Below are 18,150 nucleotides of genomic sequence, written 5' to 3'. Positions count from 1 at the left end.
TGAGAACCCTTCATTTGTTGCCTGTGGTGTTAGACACGGATGGAAAGCTTTGTTTTACTCAAAGAAGACATATCAAACGTCACCATTTTTTCGGAGAAGTTTGTTAAATATCATTTTGTAGCACATTTGAATACACTGATGTTTTCTGTGAGATAACTATGAGGAAAGGGATTTTGTGTTTTTTCTTGTCAGTAAGTCTTCACATTGATTAGGCTATTGTCATCTCTCATGGCTTTATTCCTGTATTCTCAGCGACAAGGTCTCTTTCTCTCTCTCTCTCTCTCTTTGGTCACAGTGAGTGGTTGGGTATTGTCTTGAGAGTTGTTACTGTACAGTCGTAATATCCCACATAAGAATACACTTCAAAATGGGACTTGCAATAACTTCCTACCACTGTATATGTCTATCATAGGCCACATAACATCCAATCCAGGCTCTGTGGGCGGGATGTCGTCTGGCCATGACTTAGATTGACAGACAAAGAGACCAACCACGACACAGATGAAAAGAGCTCATTGCAGACAGAAAGATAGAAGCCCAAAACACTATGACACAAGTCACCACAACACCAAAAACATTGAATAACACTAACACACATTCTGTAGGAGTTCTGCCTTTAGCAGGGTTAAGACTGACTTGGTTCAAATGTATTTTTCTTAAAGGTCAAATACCGATCAGATTAATTTTACAGATGAAAATGTATTGATTGTGTATTTGTTATTTGGTAGTCGATTGAGGATTCAATCCAAGGTATGTGTGTATGCCTTAATCTTTGTGTGTGTTTGTCAGTAGGTACACTAACAGGTGTGATATACACTCTCAGAGAGATCAGTAACCATAACAACATCAACAGAACAAGACAGAGAGGACTAGGGTGAAAGGTTACAGAGTCACAGGAAGTTCAAAAACAGGTACAGGGGTCAGAGGTCAATGGCAAGGGTCATAACCCAGCACGTTGATGGTCACTGCCATGGTAACATGATGGTGAGACACTGTGCCACACGACTGGTGTGTATAGCTGTTGTTGGGCAGCCGGAGTTGAGTACCTCTCGTAACCATGGTGACAACAAAGTTTATTTGTGCCTCTTTTTTCCATTAAATGGCGGGCTGCTTTTCCTTCTCACAGCTCAAGCATCTCTTCCAATTCCTCCCGGTCTTTCTTTCTCTGTGTCTTTTCTCTCCTTTTCTCTGTGTGGTCTATATGACATTTTTGAAGAGCTGCAGGGACCTCATGATGTTTTCGTCCTAAGAAAAGAAAGTATGGAAAAAAGGAGAGCTGATTTAATATCATGTGGATAAAATGATACCTCTGAACTTGCAGCTCTCATAACCACCACGAGGGGGCAACAAAAACAGAGGAGAAGATAGCAAGGGACAGCAATGTGAACAGCAGAGAATACAGAAAGCAAGACACCTCACATGCTTGTTTTTTCTGGTTGGGGCAGGGTTTGCTGGGCAAGAGGGAGGAAGGGAGTTTAGTCAACCAAATCCAGCTGCTACCACAGTGATGCCTATGCTAAGCTAAGGACCCTGGGACTTAACACTTTCTTCTGCAACTGGATCCTGGACTTCCTGACAGGCTGCCCCCAGGTGGTAAGGGTAGGTAACAACACATCCGCAACGCTGATCCTCAACACAGGGGCCCCTCAGGGGTGCATGCTCAGTGTGGTGCCAGGACAACAACCTCTCCCTCAACGTGATCAAGACAAAGGAGATGATTGTGGACTACAGGAAAAGGAGGACCGAGCACGCCCCCAACCTGTAGTGGAGCAGGTTGAGAGCTTCAAGTTCCTTGGTGTCCACATCACCAACAAACTATTATGGTCCAAGCACACCAAGACAGTCGTGAAGAGGGCACGAAAAAACCTATTCCCTCTCAGGAGACTGAAATGATTTGTCATGGGTCAGATCCTCAAAAGGTTCTACAGCTGTACCATTGAGAGCATCCTGACTGGTTGCATCACTGCTTGGTATGGCAACTGCTCGGCCTCCGACCGCAATGCACTACAAAGGCTAGTGCGTATGGCCCAGTACATCACTGGGGCCAAGCTTCCTGCCATCCAGGACCTCTATACCAGGCGGTGTCAGAGAAAGGCCCTAAAAATTGTCAGACTCCAGCCACTCTAGTCATAGACTGTTTTCTCTGCTACCGCACGGCAAGTGGTACCTGAGCTCCATGTCTAGGTCCAAGAGGCTTCTAAACAGCTTCTACCCCCAAGCCATAAGACTCCTGAACATCTAATCAAATAGCTACCCAGACTATTTGCGTTGCTACTCTCTGTTTATTATCTATGCATAGTAATTTTAACTCTACCTACATGTACATATTACATCAATTACCCTGACTAACTGGTGCCCCCGCACATTGGACTATGTACCGGTACCCCCTGTATGTAGCCTCACTATTGTTATTTTACTGCTGCTGTTTAAATATTTGTTACATAGATTTTTTTTAATGTTATTTTGGGGGGGGGGGGGGTATTTTTTCTTAAAACTGCACTGTTGGTTAAGGGCTTGTAAGTAAGCATTTCACTGTAAGGTCTACATCTGTTGTGGTGACAAATACAGTTTGATTTCATTTGATCTGATGGGAGAGCCATAGGATTTGACCGAATATTGTGGATTTCTCCCCAACACAGTGACTGGAGCAATTTTTGGGCGACTTTATGACAAGGCGAAATAGTTTTTTCAGCATTCTGAGCCCGAACGGTTTTGAAGACCTACAGAAGGGGCAAATAGAAAATAATATTATACCTCATAAAATCACCCTAAAGTCACTGCTGTGTACCTCTAAACTATAAAACTACACAACAGTGTTTGGAACGATAATTGATTATCTGCCTAGCAGCTACCTTGTTCTAATCTGATTGGTCAGATGTTTGTTGTTGACATAGAGATGGTAGATGGTAGGAAGCAAACCGAAAGTGGCTGAGTTGACTCATGGCTGTGAAGTTGGTCATTTGATCATTGAATTTGATCCATCCAAAACCCTCAAACTACAATAAAAGACAAGAATACGTGGGTGGAACAATGATGATTGTATAAATGTAGAGAAAGTTGACCTCCTGGCAGGACAGAATGAACTCATCCAGAGTGACTACTCCATCTCTGTTCTTGTCCATCTTCTGGAAGAAAGCATCCACATGTTGTTTGGGAGTGTCTGTCTTCAGGGCAGGGTAGGTGTACTTTCCCATCATGTCATATATCGCACTGACGATGTCTGTCATCTCCTGTAAAACACACACAAATAATACACAAAACCGCAGCATATGAAGCAAAATATATGCAATAGTATTTGCCTGTCGTTGTTAAAGTACACACACACCTCCTTGTTGATGTAGCCATCTCTGTTGATGTCGTACAGGTTGAATGTCCACGTCAGTTTCTCCCTCACTGAACCCCTCAGCAGGGTGGACAACGCCATGATAAAGCCCTGGAGGAGGGAGAGAGTGACAGAATGAGACGGCGTATCAGGGAGAACAAGAAGACGAAGGATCCAGAATACAGAAAAGGGTTAGTCATCTGATGATTGTGAGAAAGAGAAAGAGAGAGACCGAGGGGAGGAGTAGAGAGACAGTAGAGGAATGTTTACCTCAAACTTGATGGATCCACTGTGTGCTGAGTCAAAGGCGTTGAACAGGTAGTGTGCGTAGGTACTGGCATCTGCAGAGCATTGGAGAGAAGAGATACACTATGTATACAAAGTATGTGGACACCCCTTCAAATTAGTGGATTCGGCTATTTCAGCCACACCAATCGCTGACAGGTGTATAAAATTGAGCACACAGCCATGCAATCTCCATAGACAAACATTGGCAGTAGACTGGCCGTACTGAAGAGCTCAGTGACTTCCAATGTGGCACCATCATGTAATGCCACCTTTCCAACAAATCAGTTCATCAAATCTCTGCCCTGCCAGAGCTGCCCCAGTCAACTCTAAGTGCTGTTATTGTGAAGTGTAAATATCTAGGAGCAATAACGGCTCAGCAGCGAAGTGGTAGGCCACACAAGTTCACAGAACGGGACCGTTGAGTGCTGAAGCGCGTAGCGCGTAAAAATCGTCTGTCCTCAGTTGCAACACTCACTATTGAGTTCCAAACTGCCTCTGGAAGCAACATCAGCACAATAACTGTTAGTCAGTAGCTTCATGAAATCGGATTCCATGGCCAAGCAGCCACACACAAGCCTGAGATCACCATGAGCAATGCCAAGCGTCGGCTGGAGTGCTTTAAAGCTTGCCGCCTTTGGACTCAGGAGCAGTGGAAACACATTCTCTTGAGTGATGAATCCCGCTTCACTGACTGGCAGTCCGACAGATGAATCTGGGTTTGGCGGATGCCAGGAGAACCCTACCTGCCCCAATGCAAAGTGCCAACTGTAAAGTTTGGTGGAGGAGGAATAATGGTCTGGGGCTGTTTTTCATGGTTTGGGCTGGGCCCCTTAGCTCCACTTAAGGGAAATCTTAACGCTAGAGAATACTATGACAATCGCCCCAGCGGACAAAGCGAGGTTCATACAGAAATTATTTGTCAACATCGGTGTGTAAGAACTTGACTTGCCTGCACAGAGCCCTGACCTCAACCCCATCTAACACCTTTGGGATGAATTCGAACGCTGACTGCGAGCCAGACCTAATCGCCGAACATCAGTGCCCGACCTCACTAAGGCTCTTGTGGCTGAATAGAAGCAAGTCCCCGGAGCAATGTTCCAACATCTAGTGGAAAGCCTTCCCAGAAGAGTGGAGGTTGTTATAGCAGCAAAGGGGTGACCAACTCCATTTTAATGCCCATGGTTTTGGAGTGAGATGTTGGACTAGCACGTGTCCACATACTTTTGGTCATGTAATGTATGTAGTACCCTTTACGTGATCATAACACAAATCCACTGCACAACTCAACACCTTTTAAAGGTTATGTACACACACACACAAACTCATTCCCTACCTCCATGGGGAAAGAACTGGGCGTATATCTGTTTGAAGGTGTCCTCATTCACCACCCCACTAGGGCACTCCTACGATGGAGAGAGAGGCAGAGAAAGACAGAGAAAATAGGGAGAAAAGAGAGAGATCAGCCATAGAGAGAGTGACGGACACTAATTGATGAAGTAATGGAGAAATGGAGTGACACACAGAGTGACTACATACGTTTTTGAAGCCTCGGTAGAGCACTTGCAGCTCTTGCTTGCTGAAGTTGGTCTGAGCCTCTAGTTTATCCAGCCCTTCTGGCCGATGACACACAATGCTCAACTCAAAATCATCATCTATTTTATCTAGGGAGAGACAGAACATCAATATCATCCGAGGGAATTTACACAAAATGTTGCATTTTCATCAGCTATAGAAAGGAGTAATACTGTAGGTAAGGGAGAGAGAAGAGAGGACATACTAGCACAGAGAGGAGATGGATCTCAGAGAGAGAGTGAGAGAGAGGTCATTGTGGAAATCCCTGTGTTCCTCCACCTCAGTCACCTGACCGAGTCACTGTTCAATGATACTGTACACTCTTAGAAAAAAAGGTGCTATCTAGACTCTAAAATGGTTTTCCGGCTGTCCCCATAGGAGAACCCTTTGAAGAACCCCTTTTGGTTCCAGGTAGAACCCTTTTAGGTTACCTGGAACCAAAAAGGGTTCTCCTATGGGGACAGCCATAGAACCCTTTTGGAACCTATTTTTCTAAGAATGAACAGTCATACAAAACCAGCCTTACACACAGGTAATGGTCGTACACGTTCCCTCCTCTCTCTCAATACTCATGGCAATCTTCATTCATATGGAACAGTTTCACCATGCAGAGAATCAGAGAGACCCTTTAAGCTCAGCAGTGGTAACATGCCAGGTCACTATCTGGGTTGAAAATCCTGTATAACCCCCAGTGGTAACTAATCAGCCTTAATGTGGATAACCCCCAGTGGTAACTACTCAGCCTCAACGTGGATAACCCCCAATGGTAACTACTGAGCCTCAACGTGGATTACCCCCAATGGTAACTACTCAGGCTCAACGTGGATTACCCCCAATGGTAACTACTCAGCCTCAACGTGGATAACCCCCAATGGTAACTACTGAGCCTCAACGTGGATTACCCCCAATGGTAACTACTCAGGCTGCTCAACGTGGATTACCCCCAATGGTAACTTCTCAGGCTCAACGTGGATAACACCCAGTGGTAACTACTCAGCCTCAACGTGGATTACCCCCAATGGTAACTACTCAGCCTCAACGTGGATTACCCCAAGTGGTAACTACTCAGCCTCAACGTGGATTACCCCAAGTGGTAACTACTCAGCCTCAACGTGGATTACCCCAAGTGGTAACTACTCAGCCTCAACGTGGATAACCCCCAGTGGTAACTACTCAGCCTCAACGTGGATAACCCCCAGTGGTAACTACTCAGCCTCAACGTGGATAAACCCCAGAAGGTGCAGTAGTTTAACCCACACAGATAAGTACTATAATAGTTATAGAATGGAGACTGCTCCACTCATCTTCTCCCTCCTCATTATACATCTATCTTTATTTCTCTCTCTCTCAGTTGATTTTTGTCTCTTTCTTTACCCCCTGTACTCCTCTGTCTATACTTATCTAAACATTCTAAACGGCCGTGTGTGTGTGTGTGTGAGAATGAGGGCATTTTTCACTGTACAGCATAATGTAGCTGTGCTTAACTTGCCTGAAAGTAACTTTGCTAAACTGTCGTTATATCCGTTCAACAATACCCAACAATGACACAAGTCATTGTCCCTCATGTAGACCAACCAGTCAGGCCCAACAGTTATTATTATTATCAATAAAATACATGCCACTATGAATCTAGTCAAATCTACTTGTAGTAATCACAATCTACCAGTAGAGGGAGACAGACAGTTTTGGTCATTGTCACGTTCCTTTTCCCCTCTGTCAACATCTTGTATTCTCTTATATTGTCCTTATGGTGTTGTTTCCAGAACCTCACTGACCATGAGAAAGCAAACACTCCTGGAGTCATATCACCATTTTATTATTGAGTATATAATGCAGACTCTTTCTCTATTTTTCTCTCCCTTTTCCTCTCTCTTCCCTCTCTCCCTTTATCACCTCTCCCCCTCTTCCCTCTATCCCTTTCCCCCCTCTCCCTCTCCCCCCTCTGCCCCTCCTGTTCTCTTCCCTCTGTCCCTTTCCCCCCTCTATCCCTCCCCCCCTCCCTCTCCTGTTCTCTTCCCTCTATCCCTTCCCCTCTCTCCCCCTCCCTCTCCCACCTCTCCCTCTCCTGTTCTCTTCCCTCTATCCCTTCCCCCCTCTCCCTCATCCCCCTCTCCCCCCTCCCTCTCCCGCCTCTCCCTCTCCCCCTCCCTCTCCCTCTCCCACCTCTCCCCCATCCACCTCTCCCCCTCCCTCTCCTACCTCTCCCTCTCCTGTTCTCTTCCCTCTATCCCTTCCCCCCTCCCTCTCCCACCTCTCCCTCTCCTGTTCTCTTCCCTCTATCCCTTTCCCCCCTCTATCCCTTTCCCCCCTCTCCCCCATCCCCCTCTCCCCCTTCCCTCTCCCACCTCTCCCCCTCCTGTTCTCTTCCCTCTATCCCCTCTCCCCCATCCCCCTCTCCCCCCTCCCTCTCCCTATCCCACCTCTCCCTCTCCTGTTCTCTTCCCTCTATCCCTTCCCCCTCCCTCTCCCACCTCTCCCTCTCCTGTTCTCTTCCCTCTATCCCTTCCCCCCTCTCCCCATCCCCCTCTCCCTCTCCTGTTCTCTTCCCTCTCTCTCTCGTTCTACTCAAACTGATCCCTGCAATCCTTCCATATGAGACTCTCGTTTGCATAATCTGAGTTAGCCTAATCTGTTTCGTCCCCCAGCGACCAGCTGCCTCTCATTGGCCACTTATCAGTGAGGAACGCTCTCTATAAAGCAGAACCACTATTCTGACATCACAACACTGAGCAGGTATATGGATCACACACACCCATGTTACACACTATTACACACACACCAATATATTTACACAGCATTCCACCCACTCACAACCAGTGAGATACTGCATTCTAAATTCCATTTGACTAAAGCAACTTTGCGACTTCAGGACAGGGTGACACAAATTGACGTACTGTAACTAAACCTTCACTTTGCATGCCTCTGGGTCACCCTTCACTCACACTAATAAATCACTGGGAAATGTTAAGCAGTCTTACTGCTAATGTATATAATCACTGGGAAATGTTAAGCAGTGTTACTGCTAATGTATATAATCACTGGGAAATGTTAAGCAGTCTTACTGCTAATGTATATAATCACTGGGAAATGTTAAGCAGTGTTACTGCTAATGTACATAATCCCTGGGAAATGTTAAGCAGTCTTACTGCTAATGTACATAATCACTGGGAAATGTTAAGCAGTCTTACTGCTAATGTACATAATCACTGGGAAATGTTAAGCAGTCTTACTGCTAATGTACATAATCACTGGGAAATGTTAAGCAGTCTTACTGCTAATGTACATAATCCCTGGGAAATGTTAAGCAGTGTTACTGCTAATGTACATAATCACTGGGAAATGTTAAGCAGTCTTACTGCTAATGTACATAATCACTGGGAAATGTTAAGCAGTCTTACTGCTAATGTACATAATCCCTGGGAAATGTTAAGCAGTCTTACTGCTAATGTACATAATCACTGGGAAATGTTAAGCAGTCTTACTGCTAATGTACATAATCACTGGGAAATGTTAAGCAGTCTTACTGCTAATGTACATAATCACTGGGAAATGTTAAGCAGTCTTACTGCTAATGTACATAATCCCTGGGAAATGTTAAGCAGTGTTACTGCTAATGTACATAATCACTGGGAAATGTTAAGCAGTCTTACTGCTAATGTACATAATCACTGGGAAATGTTAAGCAGTCTTACTGCTAATGTATATAATCACTGGGAAATGTTAAGCAGTGTTACTGCTAATGTATATAATCACTGGGAAATGTTAAGCAGTCTTACTGCTAATGTACATAATCCCTGGGAAATGTTAAGCAGTGTTACTGCTAATGTACATAATCACTGGGAAATGTTAAGCAGTCTTACTGCTAATGTACATAATCACTGGGAAATGTTAAGCAGTCTTACTGCTAATGTACATAATCCCTGGGAAATGTTAAGCAGTCTTACTGCTAATGTACATAATCACTGGGAAATGTTAAGCAGTCTTACTGCTAATGTACATAATCACTGGGAAATGTTAAGCAGTCTTACTGCTAATGTACATAATCACTGGGAAATGTTAAGCAGTCTTACTGCTAATGTACATAATCCCTGGGAAATGTTAAGCAGTGTTACTGCTAATGTACATAATCACTGGGAAATGTTAAGCAGTCTTACTGCTAATGTACATAATCACTGGGAAATGTTAAGCAGTCTTACTGCTAATGTACATAATCACTGGGAAATGTTAAGCAGTGTTACTGCTAATGTACATAATCACTGGGAAATGTTAAGCAGTCTTACTGCTAATGTACATAATCACTGGGAAATGTTAAGCAGTCTTACTGCTAATGTATATAATCACTGGGAAATGTTAAGCAGTGTTACTGCTAATGTATATAATCACTGGGAAATGTTAAGCAGTCTTACTGCTAATGTATATAATCACTGGGAAATGTTAAGCAGTGTTACTGCTAATGTACATAATCCCTGGGAAATGTTAAGCAGTCTTACTGCTAATGTACATAATCACTGGGAAATGTTAAGCAGTCTTACTGCTAATGTACATAATCACTGGGAAATGTTAAGCAGTCTTACTGCTAATGTACATAATCACTGGGAAATGTTAAGCAGTCTTACTGCTAATGTACATAATCCCTGGGAAATGTTAAGCAGTGTTACTGCTAATGTACATAATCACTGGGAAATGTTAAGCAGTCTTACTGCTAATGTACATAATCACTGGGAAATGTTAAGCAGTCTTACTGCTAATGTACATAATCCCTGGGAAATGTTAAGCAGTCTTACTGCTAATGTACATAATCACTGGGAAATGTTAAGCAGTCTTACTGCTAATGTACATAATCACTGGGAAATGTTAAGCAGTCTTACTGCTAATGTACATAATCACTGGGAAATGTTAAGCAGTCTTACTGCTAATGTACATAATCCCTGGGAAATGTTAAGCAGTGTTACTGCTAATGTACATAATCACTGGGAAATGTTAAGCAGTCTTACTGCTAATGTACATAATCACTGGGAAATGTTAAGCAGTCTTACTGCTAATGTACATAATCACTGGGAAATGTTAAGCAGTGTTACTGCTAATGTACATAATCACTGGGAAATGTTAAGCAGTCTTACTGCTAATGTACATAATCACTGGGAAATGTTAAGCAGTCTTACTGCTAATGTATATAATCACTGGGAAATGTTAAGCAGTCTTACTGCTAATGTACATAGTCACTGGGAAATGTTAAGCAGTCTTACTGCTAATGTACATAATCACTGGGAAATGTTAAGCAGTCTTACTGCTAATGTACATAATCACTGGGAAATGTTAAGCAGTCTTACTGCTAATGTACATAATCACTGGGAAATGTTAAGCAGTGTTACTGCTAATGTATATAATCACTGGGAAATGTTAAGCAGTGTTACTGCTAATGTATATAATCACTGGGAAATGTTAAGCAGTGTTACTGCTAATGTATATAATCACTGGGAAATGTTAAGCAGTGTTACTGCTAATGTATATAATCACTGGCCTTTTGAAGGGCTCTAAGTCCAACACTGACAGACAGAGTGACATCTCCACATATTCTTAGGAAGTGCAAAAGAAACACATCCATTATTAAAAAGAGGCAGACACAAATTCAATGACTCAGAAAAGCAGACCCACACACACCATCGCACTAAATATTACGCTAATGTCATGACACAGTCCGTGTGAAATGCATTAGAGTGCCGTTTGTCTGCTCATCCCCATGGACAAGAAGAGTCTGCTATCAACACACGATGGAAAAAAAACACTGTAGTAGATGGTCAACTGAGGCTGTCGTCACAGGGTGTCTTGGTTAATAGGCACTCTCACACCCTGCAATACTCTGTATGAGCGTTGCTGAGAGAAGGAATGTGAGAGAGGATGGGAGGGAGGGAAGGAAAGGGGGATGAGAGCAAAACGAGGGATGTGCAAGGGTTGGGTTGGGAGTGAGGAGAAAGATGTAGATTATGAATCAGAGTGTGTGGGAGAAAAGAAGGAAGAAGTGATAAAACCAGAAAGAAATGTGGAATGAGGAGGAGGGGGGAGCGAAAACAGAGAGGGAGGAGTGGAATTGGGGACAAGAAGGAGAGGATGACAGAAAGAGAGAGGGGGAGAGAGAGAGAGACAGAGGGAGATATGGAGAGAGAGAGAGCGGGAGAGAGAGAGAAAGAGAGAGGGAGACAGGAGGAGACAGCGAGATATGGAGAGAGAGAGAGAGAGAGAGCGGGAGAGAAAGAGAGACAGAGGGAGATGCGGAGAGAGAGATATTGAGAGATATGACAGAGAAAGGAAGACGGGAAAGGGTTTGGGAGACAGGAAGGCAGGAAAAGACAGGAAGGGACAGAAAAATTGAGCAAGGGAGAGAGGGAGAGTGGCAGGAAGCGAGAAGAGTAAGACAACATTGCTGCAGGGAGCCCGAGTAAGGGATGAAAGGATGGGGGCGTAGGAGAAGGAATGACACATTCACCAGAGAGAAAAAGCCATCAAAAGCTTCTGTCGGAGCTGGCTGTCATCAGCCCCATGTCACTAAGACTCTGTCAGACTGTTACAGAGAAGAGACACACATACACACACACACTGTCACAGAGATAACTTGCATCAGAAAACATCATAGATGGAAAGACCCAGATAGGATAACACAACTCCGTAGCACAGCTCTAAAAAGGTCAAGCTATGATACTATATTTAACAAGGAACTATAACTGTAATCTGACGTTACCACTAGCCCTACACTCTTAGAAAAAAGGTGTTATCTAAAAGGGTTCTTCAGCTGCCCCAATAGGAGAATCCTTTGAACAACTCATTTCGGTTCCTTTTTTATATATACAGTTGAAGTCAGAAGTTGACATACACTTAGGTTGGAGTCATTAAAACTCGTTTTTCAACCACTCCACAAATTTCTTGTTACAAACTACAGTTTTGGCAAGTCGATTAGGACATCTACTTTGTGCATGACACAAGTAATTTTTCCAACAATTGTTTACAGATCGATTATTTCACTTATAATTCAATGCATCACAATTCCAGAGGGTCAGAAGTTTACATACACTAAGTTGACTGTGCCTGTAAACGGCTTGGAAAATTCCAGATAATTATGTCATGGCTTTAGAAGCTTCTGAAAGGCTCATTGACATCATTTGAGTCAATTGGAGGTGTACCTGTGGATGTATTTCAAGGCCTACCTTCAAACTCAGTGCCTCTTTGCTTGACATCATGGGAAAATCAAAAGAAATCAGCCAAGACCTCCACAAGTCTGGTTCATCCTTGGGAGCAAATTCCCAATGCCTGAAGGTACCACGTTTATCTGTGCAATCAACAGTACGCAAGTATAAACACCATGGGACCATGCAGCCGTCATACCGCTCAGGAAGGAGACGCGTTCTGTCTCCTAGAGATGAACGTACTCTGGAGCGAAAAGTGCAAATCAATCCCAGAACAACAGCAAAGGACCTTGTGAAGATGATGGAGGAAACAGGTACAAAGGTATCTATATCCATATTAAAATTAGTATTATATTGACATAACCTGAAAGGCCGCTCAGCAAGGAAGAAGCCACTGCTCCAAAACCGCCATAAAAATGCCAGACTACGGTTTGCAACTGCACATGGGGACAAAGATCATACTTTTTGGAGAAATATCCTCTGGTCTGACGAAACAAAAATAGAACTGTTTGGCCATAATGACCATCGTTATGTTTGGAGGAAAAAGGAGGAGGAGTGCAAGCCGAAGCACGGGAGTGGCAGCATCATGTTGTGGGGGTGCTTTGCTGCAGGAGGGACCGGTGCACTTCACAAAATAGATGACATCATGAGGAAAGAAAATTATGTGGATATATTGAAGCAACATCTCAAGACATCAGTCAGGAAGTTAAAGCTTGGTCGCAAATGGGTCTTCCAAATGGACAATGACCCCAAGCATACTTCCAAAGTTGTGGCAAAATGGCTTAAGGACAACAAAGTCAAGGTATTGGTGTGGCCATCACAAAGCCCTGACCTCAATCCTATAGAAGATTTGTGGTCAGAACTGAAAAAGTGTGTGCAACAAGGAGGCCGACAAACCTGATTCAGTTACACCAGCTCTGTCAGGAGGAATGGGCAAAATTCACCCAACTTATTGTGGGAAGGCTAGACGAAACTTTTGACCCAAGTTAAACAATGTAAAGGCAATGCTACCAAATACTAATTGAGTGTATGTAAACTTCTGACCCACTGGGAATGTGATGAAAGAAATAAAATCTGAAGTAAATCATTCTCTCTACTATTATTCTGACATTTCACATTCTTAAAATAAAGTGGTGATCCTAACTGACCTAAAACAGGGAATTTTTTATTAATGTCAGGAATTGTGAAAAACTGAGTTTAAATGAATTTGGCTAAGGTGTATGCAAACTTCCGACTTCAACTGTATATACTGTATATAAAATACATTTTTTTAAAGGAGAACCCTTTTTGGTTCCAGGTAGAACCCTTTCCACAAAGGGTTCTTCATGGAACCCGAAATAGTTTTACCTGGAACCAAAAAAGGTTCTACCTGGAACCTTTTTTTCTAAAAGTGTAGCATACATCGTTGATATGACAAGATAGATATGTAAGGAACAAGACAGATATTCAAAATGTTTGTTTTTGTCCATCATCAATCTACACACAATACCCCATAATGACAAAGCAAAAACAGGTTTGTAGAAATGTTTGAAAATGCATAAGTTATATCAACTGAAATATCACATTTACATCTCTATCTGTCTTGTTCCTTCCTTAAAGCTGTAACATAACAAAATGTGGAAAGCGTCAAGGGGTCTGAATAGTTTCTGAATGCACTGTACGTAAGAAACAAGACAGATATGTAATGAAAGGGACACATATGGAAGGAACAAGACAAATAAGGAAGGAATAAGAAAGATATGGAAGGAACAAGACAAATAAGGAAGAAATAAGACAGATATGAAAGGAACAAGACAAATAAGGAAGGAATAAGACAGATATGGAAGGAACAAGACAAATAAGGAAGGAATGAGACAGATATGGAAGGAACAAGACAGATATGGAAGGAACGAGACAGATATGGAAGGAACAAGACAGATATGGAAAGAATAAGACAGATATGGAAGGAATAAGACAGATATGGAAGGAATGAGACAGATATGGAAGGAACAAGACAGATATGGAAGGAACGAGACAGATATGGAAGGAACAAGACAGATATGGAAGGAACGAGACAGATATGGAAGGAACAAGACAGATAAGGAAGGAACAAGACAGATAAGGAAGGAACAAGACAGATAACGAAGGAATAAGTCAGATATGGAAGGAATGAGACAGATATGGAAGGAATGAGACAGATATGGAAGGAATGATACAGATATGGAAGGAATGAAGATAAGGAAGGAACGAGACAGATATGGAAGGAACGAGACAGATAAGGAAGGAACAAGACAGATATGGAAGGAATTAGAAGGATATGGAAGGAATAAGACAGATATGGAAGGAACAAGAAGGATATGGAAGGAATCAGACAGATATGGAAGAAATAAGACAGATATGGAAGGAATGAGACAGATATGGAAGGAATGAGACAGATATGGAAGGAATGAGACAGATATGGAAGGAATGAGAAGGATATGGAAGGAATAAGACAGATATGGAAGGAATGAGACAGATAAGGAAGGAACAAGACAGATATGGGAGGAATGAGAAGGATATGGAAGGAATGAGAAGGATATGGAAGGAATCAGACAGATATGGAAGAAATAAGACAGATATGGAAGGAATGAGACAGATATGGAAGGAATGAGAAGGATACGGAAGGAATAAGACAGATATGGAAGGAATGAGACAGATATGGAAGGAACAAGACAGATATGGAAGGAATAAGAAGGATATGGAAGGAATGAGAAGGATATGGAAGGAATCAGACAGATATGGAAGGAATGAGACAGATATGGAAGGAATGAGACAGATATGGAAGGAATGAGAAGGATATGGAAGGAATAACACAGATATGGAAGGAATGAGACAGATAAGGAAGGAACAAGACAGATATGGAAGGAATGAGAAGGATATGGAAGGAATGAGAAGGATATGGAAGGAATGAGAAGGATATGGAAGGAATCAGACAGATATGGAAGAAATAAGACAGATATGGAAGGAATGAGACAGATATGGAAGGAATGAGACAGATATGGAAGTAATAAGACAGATATGGAAGGAATAAGACAGATATGGAAGGAAGAAGACAGATATGGAAGGAACAAGACAGATATGGAAGGAATGAGACAGATATGGAAGGAATGAGACAGATATGGAAGGAACGAGACAGATATGGAAGGAATGAGACAGATAAGGAAGGAACAAGACAGATATGGAAGGAATGAGAAGGATATGGAAGGAATAAGACAGATATGGAAGGAATGAGAAGATATGGAAGGAATGAGACAGGTATGGAAGGAATGAGACAGGTATGGAAGGAATCAGACAGATATGGAAGGGATGAGACAGATATGGAAGGAACGAGACAGATATGGAAGGAACAAGACAGATAAGGAAGGAATGAGACAGATATGGAAGGAATCAGACAGATATGGAAGGGATGAGACAGATGTGGAAGGAATGAGACAGATATGGAAGGAACAAGACAGATATGGAAGGAATGAGACAGATATGGAAGGAACAAGACAGATAACGAAGGAACGAGACAGATAAGGAAGGAACGAGACAGATAAGGAAGGAACGAGACAGGTATGGAAGGAACAAGACAGATATGGAAGGAACAAGACAGATATGGAAGGAACAAGACAGATATGGAAGGAACAAGACAGATATGGAAGGAACAAGACAGATATGGAAGGAATGAGACAGATATGGAAGGAACAAGACAGATATGGAAGGAATAAGACAGATATGGAAGTAATGAGAGATATGGAAGGAATAAGACAGATAGGGGAGGAATGAGACAGATATGGAAGGAATAAGACCGACATGGAAGGAACAAGACAGATATGGAAGGAACAAGACATATATGGAAGGACTAAGACAGATATGGAAGGAACAAGACAGATAAGGAAGGAACAAGACAGATAAGGAAGGAACAAGACATATATGGAAGACTAAGACAGACATGGAAGGAACAAGACAGATATGGAAGGAACAAGACAGATATGGAAGGAACAAGACAGATATGGAAGGAATTAGACAGATATGGAAGGAACGAGACAGATATGGAAGGAACGAGACAGATATGGAAGGAACAAGACAGATATGGAAGGAACGAGACAGATAAGGAAGGAACGAGACAGATAAGGAAGGAACGAGACAGATATGGAAGGAACGAGACAGATATGGAAGGAACAAGACAGATAAGGAAGGAACAAGACAGATATGGAAGGAACAAGACAGATATGGAAGGAACAAGACAGATATGGAAGGAACAAGACAGATAAGGAAGGAATGAGACAGATATGGAAGGAACAAGACAGATATGGAAGGAACAAGACATATATGGAAGGAACAAGACAGATATGGAAGGAACAAGACAGATATGGAAGGAACAAGACAGATATGGAAGGAACAAGACAGATATGGAAGGAACAAGACAGATATGGAAGGAACAAGACAGATATGGAAGGAACAAGACATATATGGAAGGAACAAGACAGATATGGAAGGAACAAGACAGATATGGATGGAACAAGACAGATATGGAAGGAACGAGACAGATATGGAAGGAACGAGACAGATATGGAAGGAACGAGACAGATATGGAAGGTACGAGACAGATATGGAAGGAACGAGACAGATAAGGAAGGAACGAGACAGATATGGAAGGAATAAGACAGATAAGGAAGGAACAAGACAGATATGAAAGGAACAAGACAGTTAATGCAATGCAAACTATATTTAATAATTTATATTTAATGTCTTCATTTTGTCAATGTTTCATGATATAAAACATGATATGTTATCTAATGTGATTTATATTACAATATGGAAATAGCCCATGGAAAAATAATCAAAAGAGCAATATGCAAAATTGTGCAAAAATGCAATAAGCATAGATAACTTTGGAACCACCAATCTCATAACATCTCATTGACCCCCAAAACTGATATATTGTGTTGCCATGCCAACCGTGCTTCCAAGGGAACAGGCAAGACGGAAGAGAGTGTGTGAGCAGAGTGACAAATACCTTGTGTATGTTTCCCCTCCACTGATGTCTGCACACACACTTATGTACACACACACACACACACACACACACACACACACACACACACACACACACACACACACACACACACACACACACACACCTCTCACATCAAGCAAACACATGCACATAGATATTACCTTACACTAGAGCATGTATAGATCCTCTATGTCCTGATGACACTACCCTTCTCCCTAGAGTTATCACCCACACATTACCTCAGGTGTTACCTCTCTCTCTCACCCACACATTACCTCAGGTGTTACCTCTCTCTCTCACCCACACATTTCCTCAGGTGTTACCTCTCTCTCACCAACACATTACCTCAGGTGTTAACTCTTTCACCCACACATTACCTCAGGTGTTACCCCTCTCTCATCCACACATTACCTCAGGTGTTACCTCTCTCTCTCACCCACACATTACCTCAGGTGTTACCTCTCTCTCTCTCTCTCTCACCCACACATTACCTCAGGTGTTACCTCTCTCTCTCTTTCTCTCACCCACACATTACCTCAGGTGTTACCTCTCTCTCTCACCCACACATTACCTCAGGTGTTAACTTTCTCTCTCACCCACGCATTCCTCAGGTGTTACCTCTCTCTCTCTCTCTCTCACCCACACATTACCTCAGGTGTTACCTCTCTCTCTCTCTCTCACCCACACATTACTTCAAGTGTTAACTCTCCTTAACTCTCCTCAGGTGTTACCTCTCTCTCTCTCACATACATTACCCCAGGTGTTAACTA

The 18,150-nt window shown here is 42.6% G+C and overlaps 1 protein-coding gene across 4 annotated transcripts in view; it reads right to left on the bottom strand.

The window, feature by feature from the left end:
* Positions 1-208: 208 nt before the first annotated feature.
* LOC110504854 (A-type potassium channel modulatory protein KCNIP1) overlaps positions 209-18,150 on the bottom strand; it is a 41,781-nt gene continuing 23,839 nt past the window's right edge. For 3 of the 4 annotated variants that reach the window (XM_021583711.3, XM_090219481.1, XM_036969972.2), the window contains 6 exons: positions 5,147-5,271; positions 4,944-5,013; positions 3,593-3,663; positions 3,326-3,433; positions 3,063-3,230; positions 209-1,245 (listed from right to left, as the gene is read on the bottom strand). In XM_021583711.3, the coding sequence (XP_021439386.3) occupies positions 1,198-1,245; positions 3,063-3,230; positions 3,326-3,433; positions 3,593-3,663; positions 4,944-5,013; positions 5,147-5,271 (590 nt within the window). In that variant the 3' untranslated portion in view covers positions 209-1,197. The remainder of the gene's footprint in view (positions 1,246-3,062; positions 3,231-3,325; positions 3,434-3,592; positions 3,664-4,943; positions 5,014-5,146; positions 5,272-18,150) is intronic. The other variant, XM_090219483.1, reaches the window with a different exon arrangement.

This window comes from Oncorhynchus mykiss, chromosome 25 (assembly GCF_057628025.1).
Source record: "Oncorhynchus mykiss isolate SJ-2025 chromosome 25, ASM5762802v1, whole genome shotgun sequence".
Taxonomy (NCBI): domain Eukaryota; kingdom Metazoa; phylum Chordata; class Actinopteri; order Salmoniformes; family Salmonidae; genus Oncorhynchus; species Oncorhynchus mykiss.
This window is presented reverse-complemented; position numbering and strand designations above follow the sequence as displayed.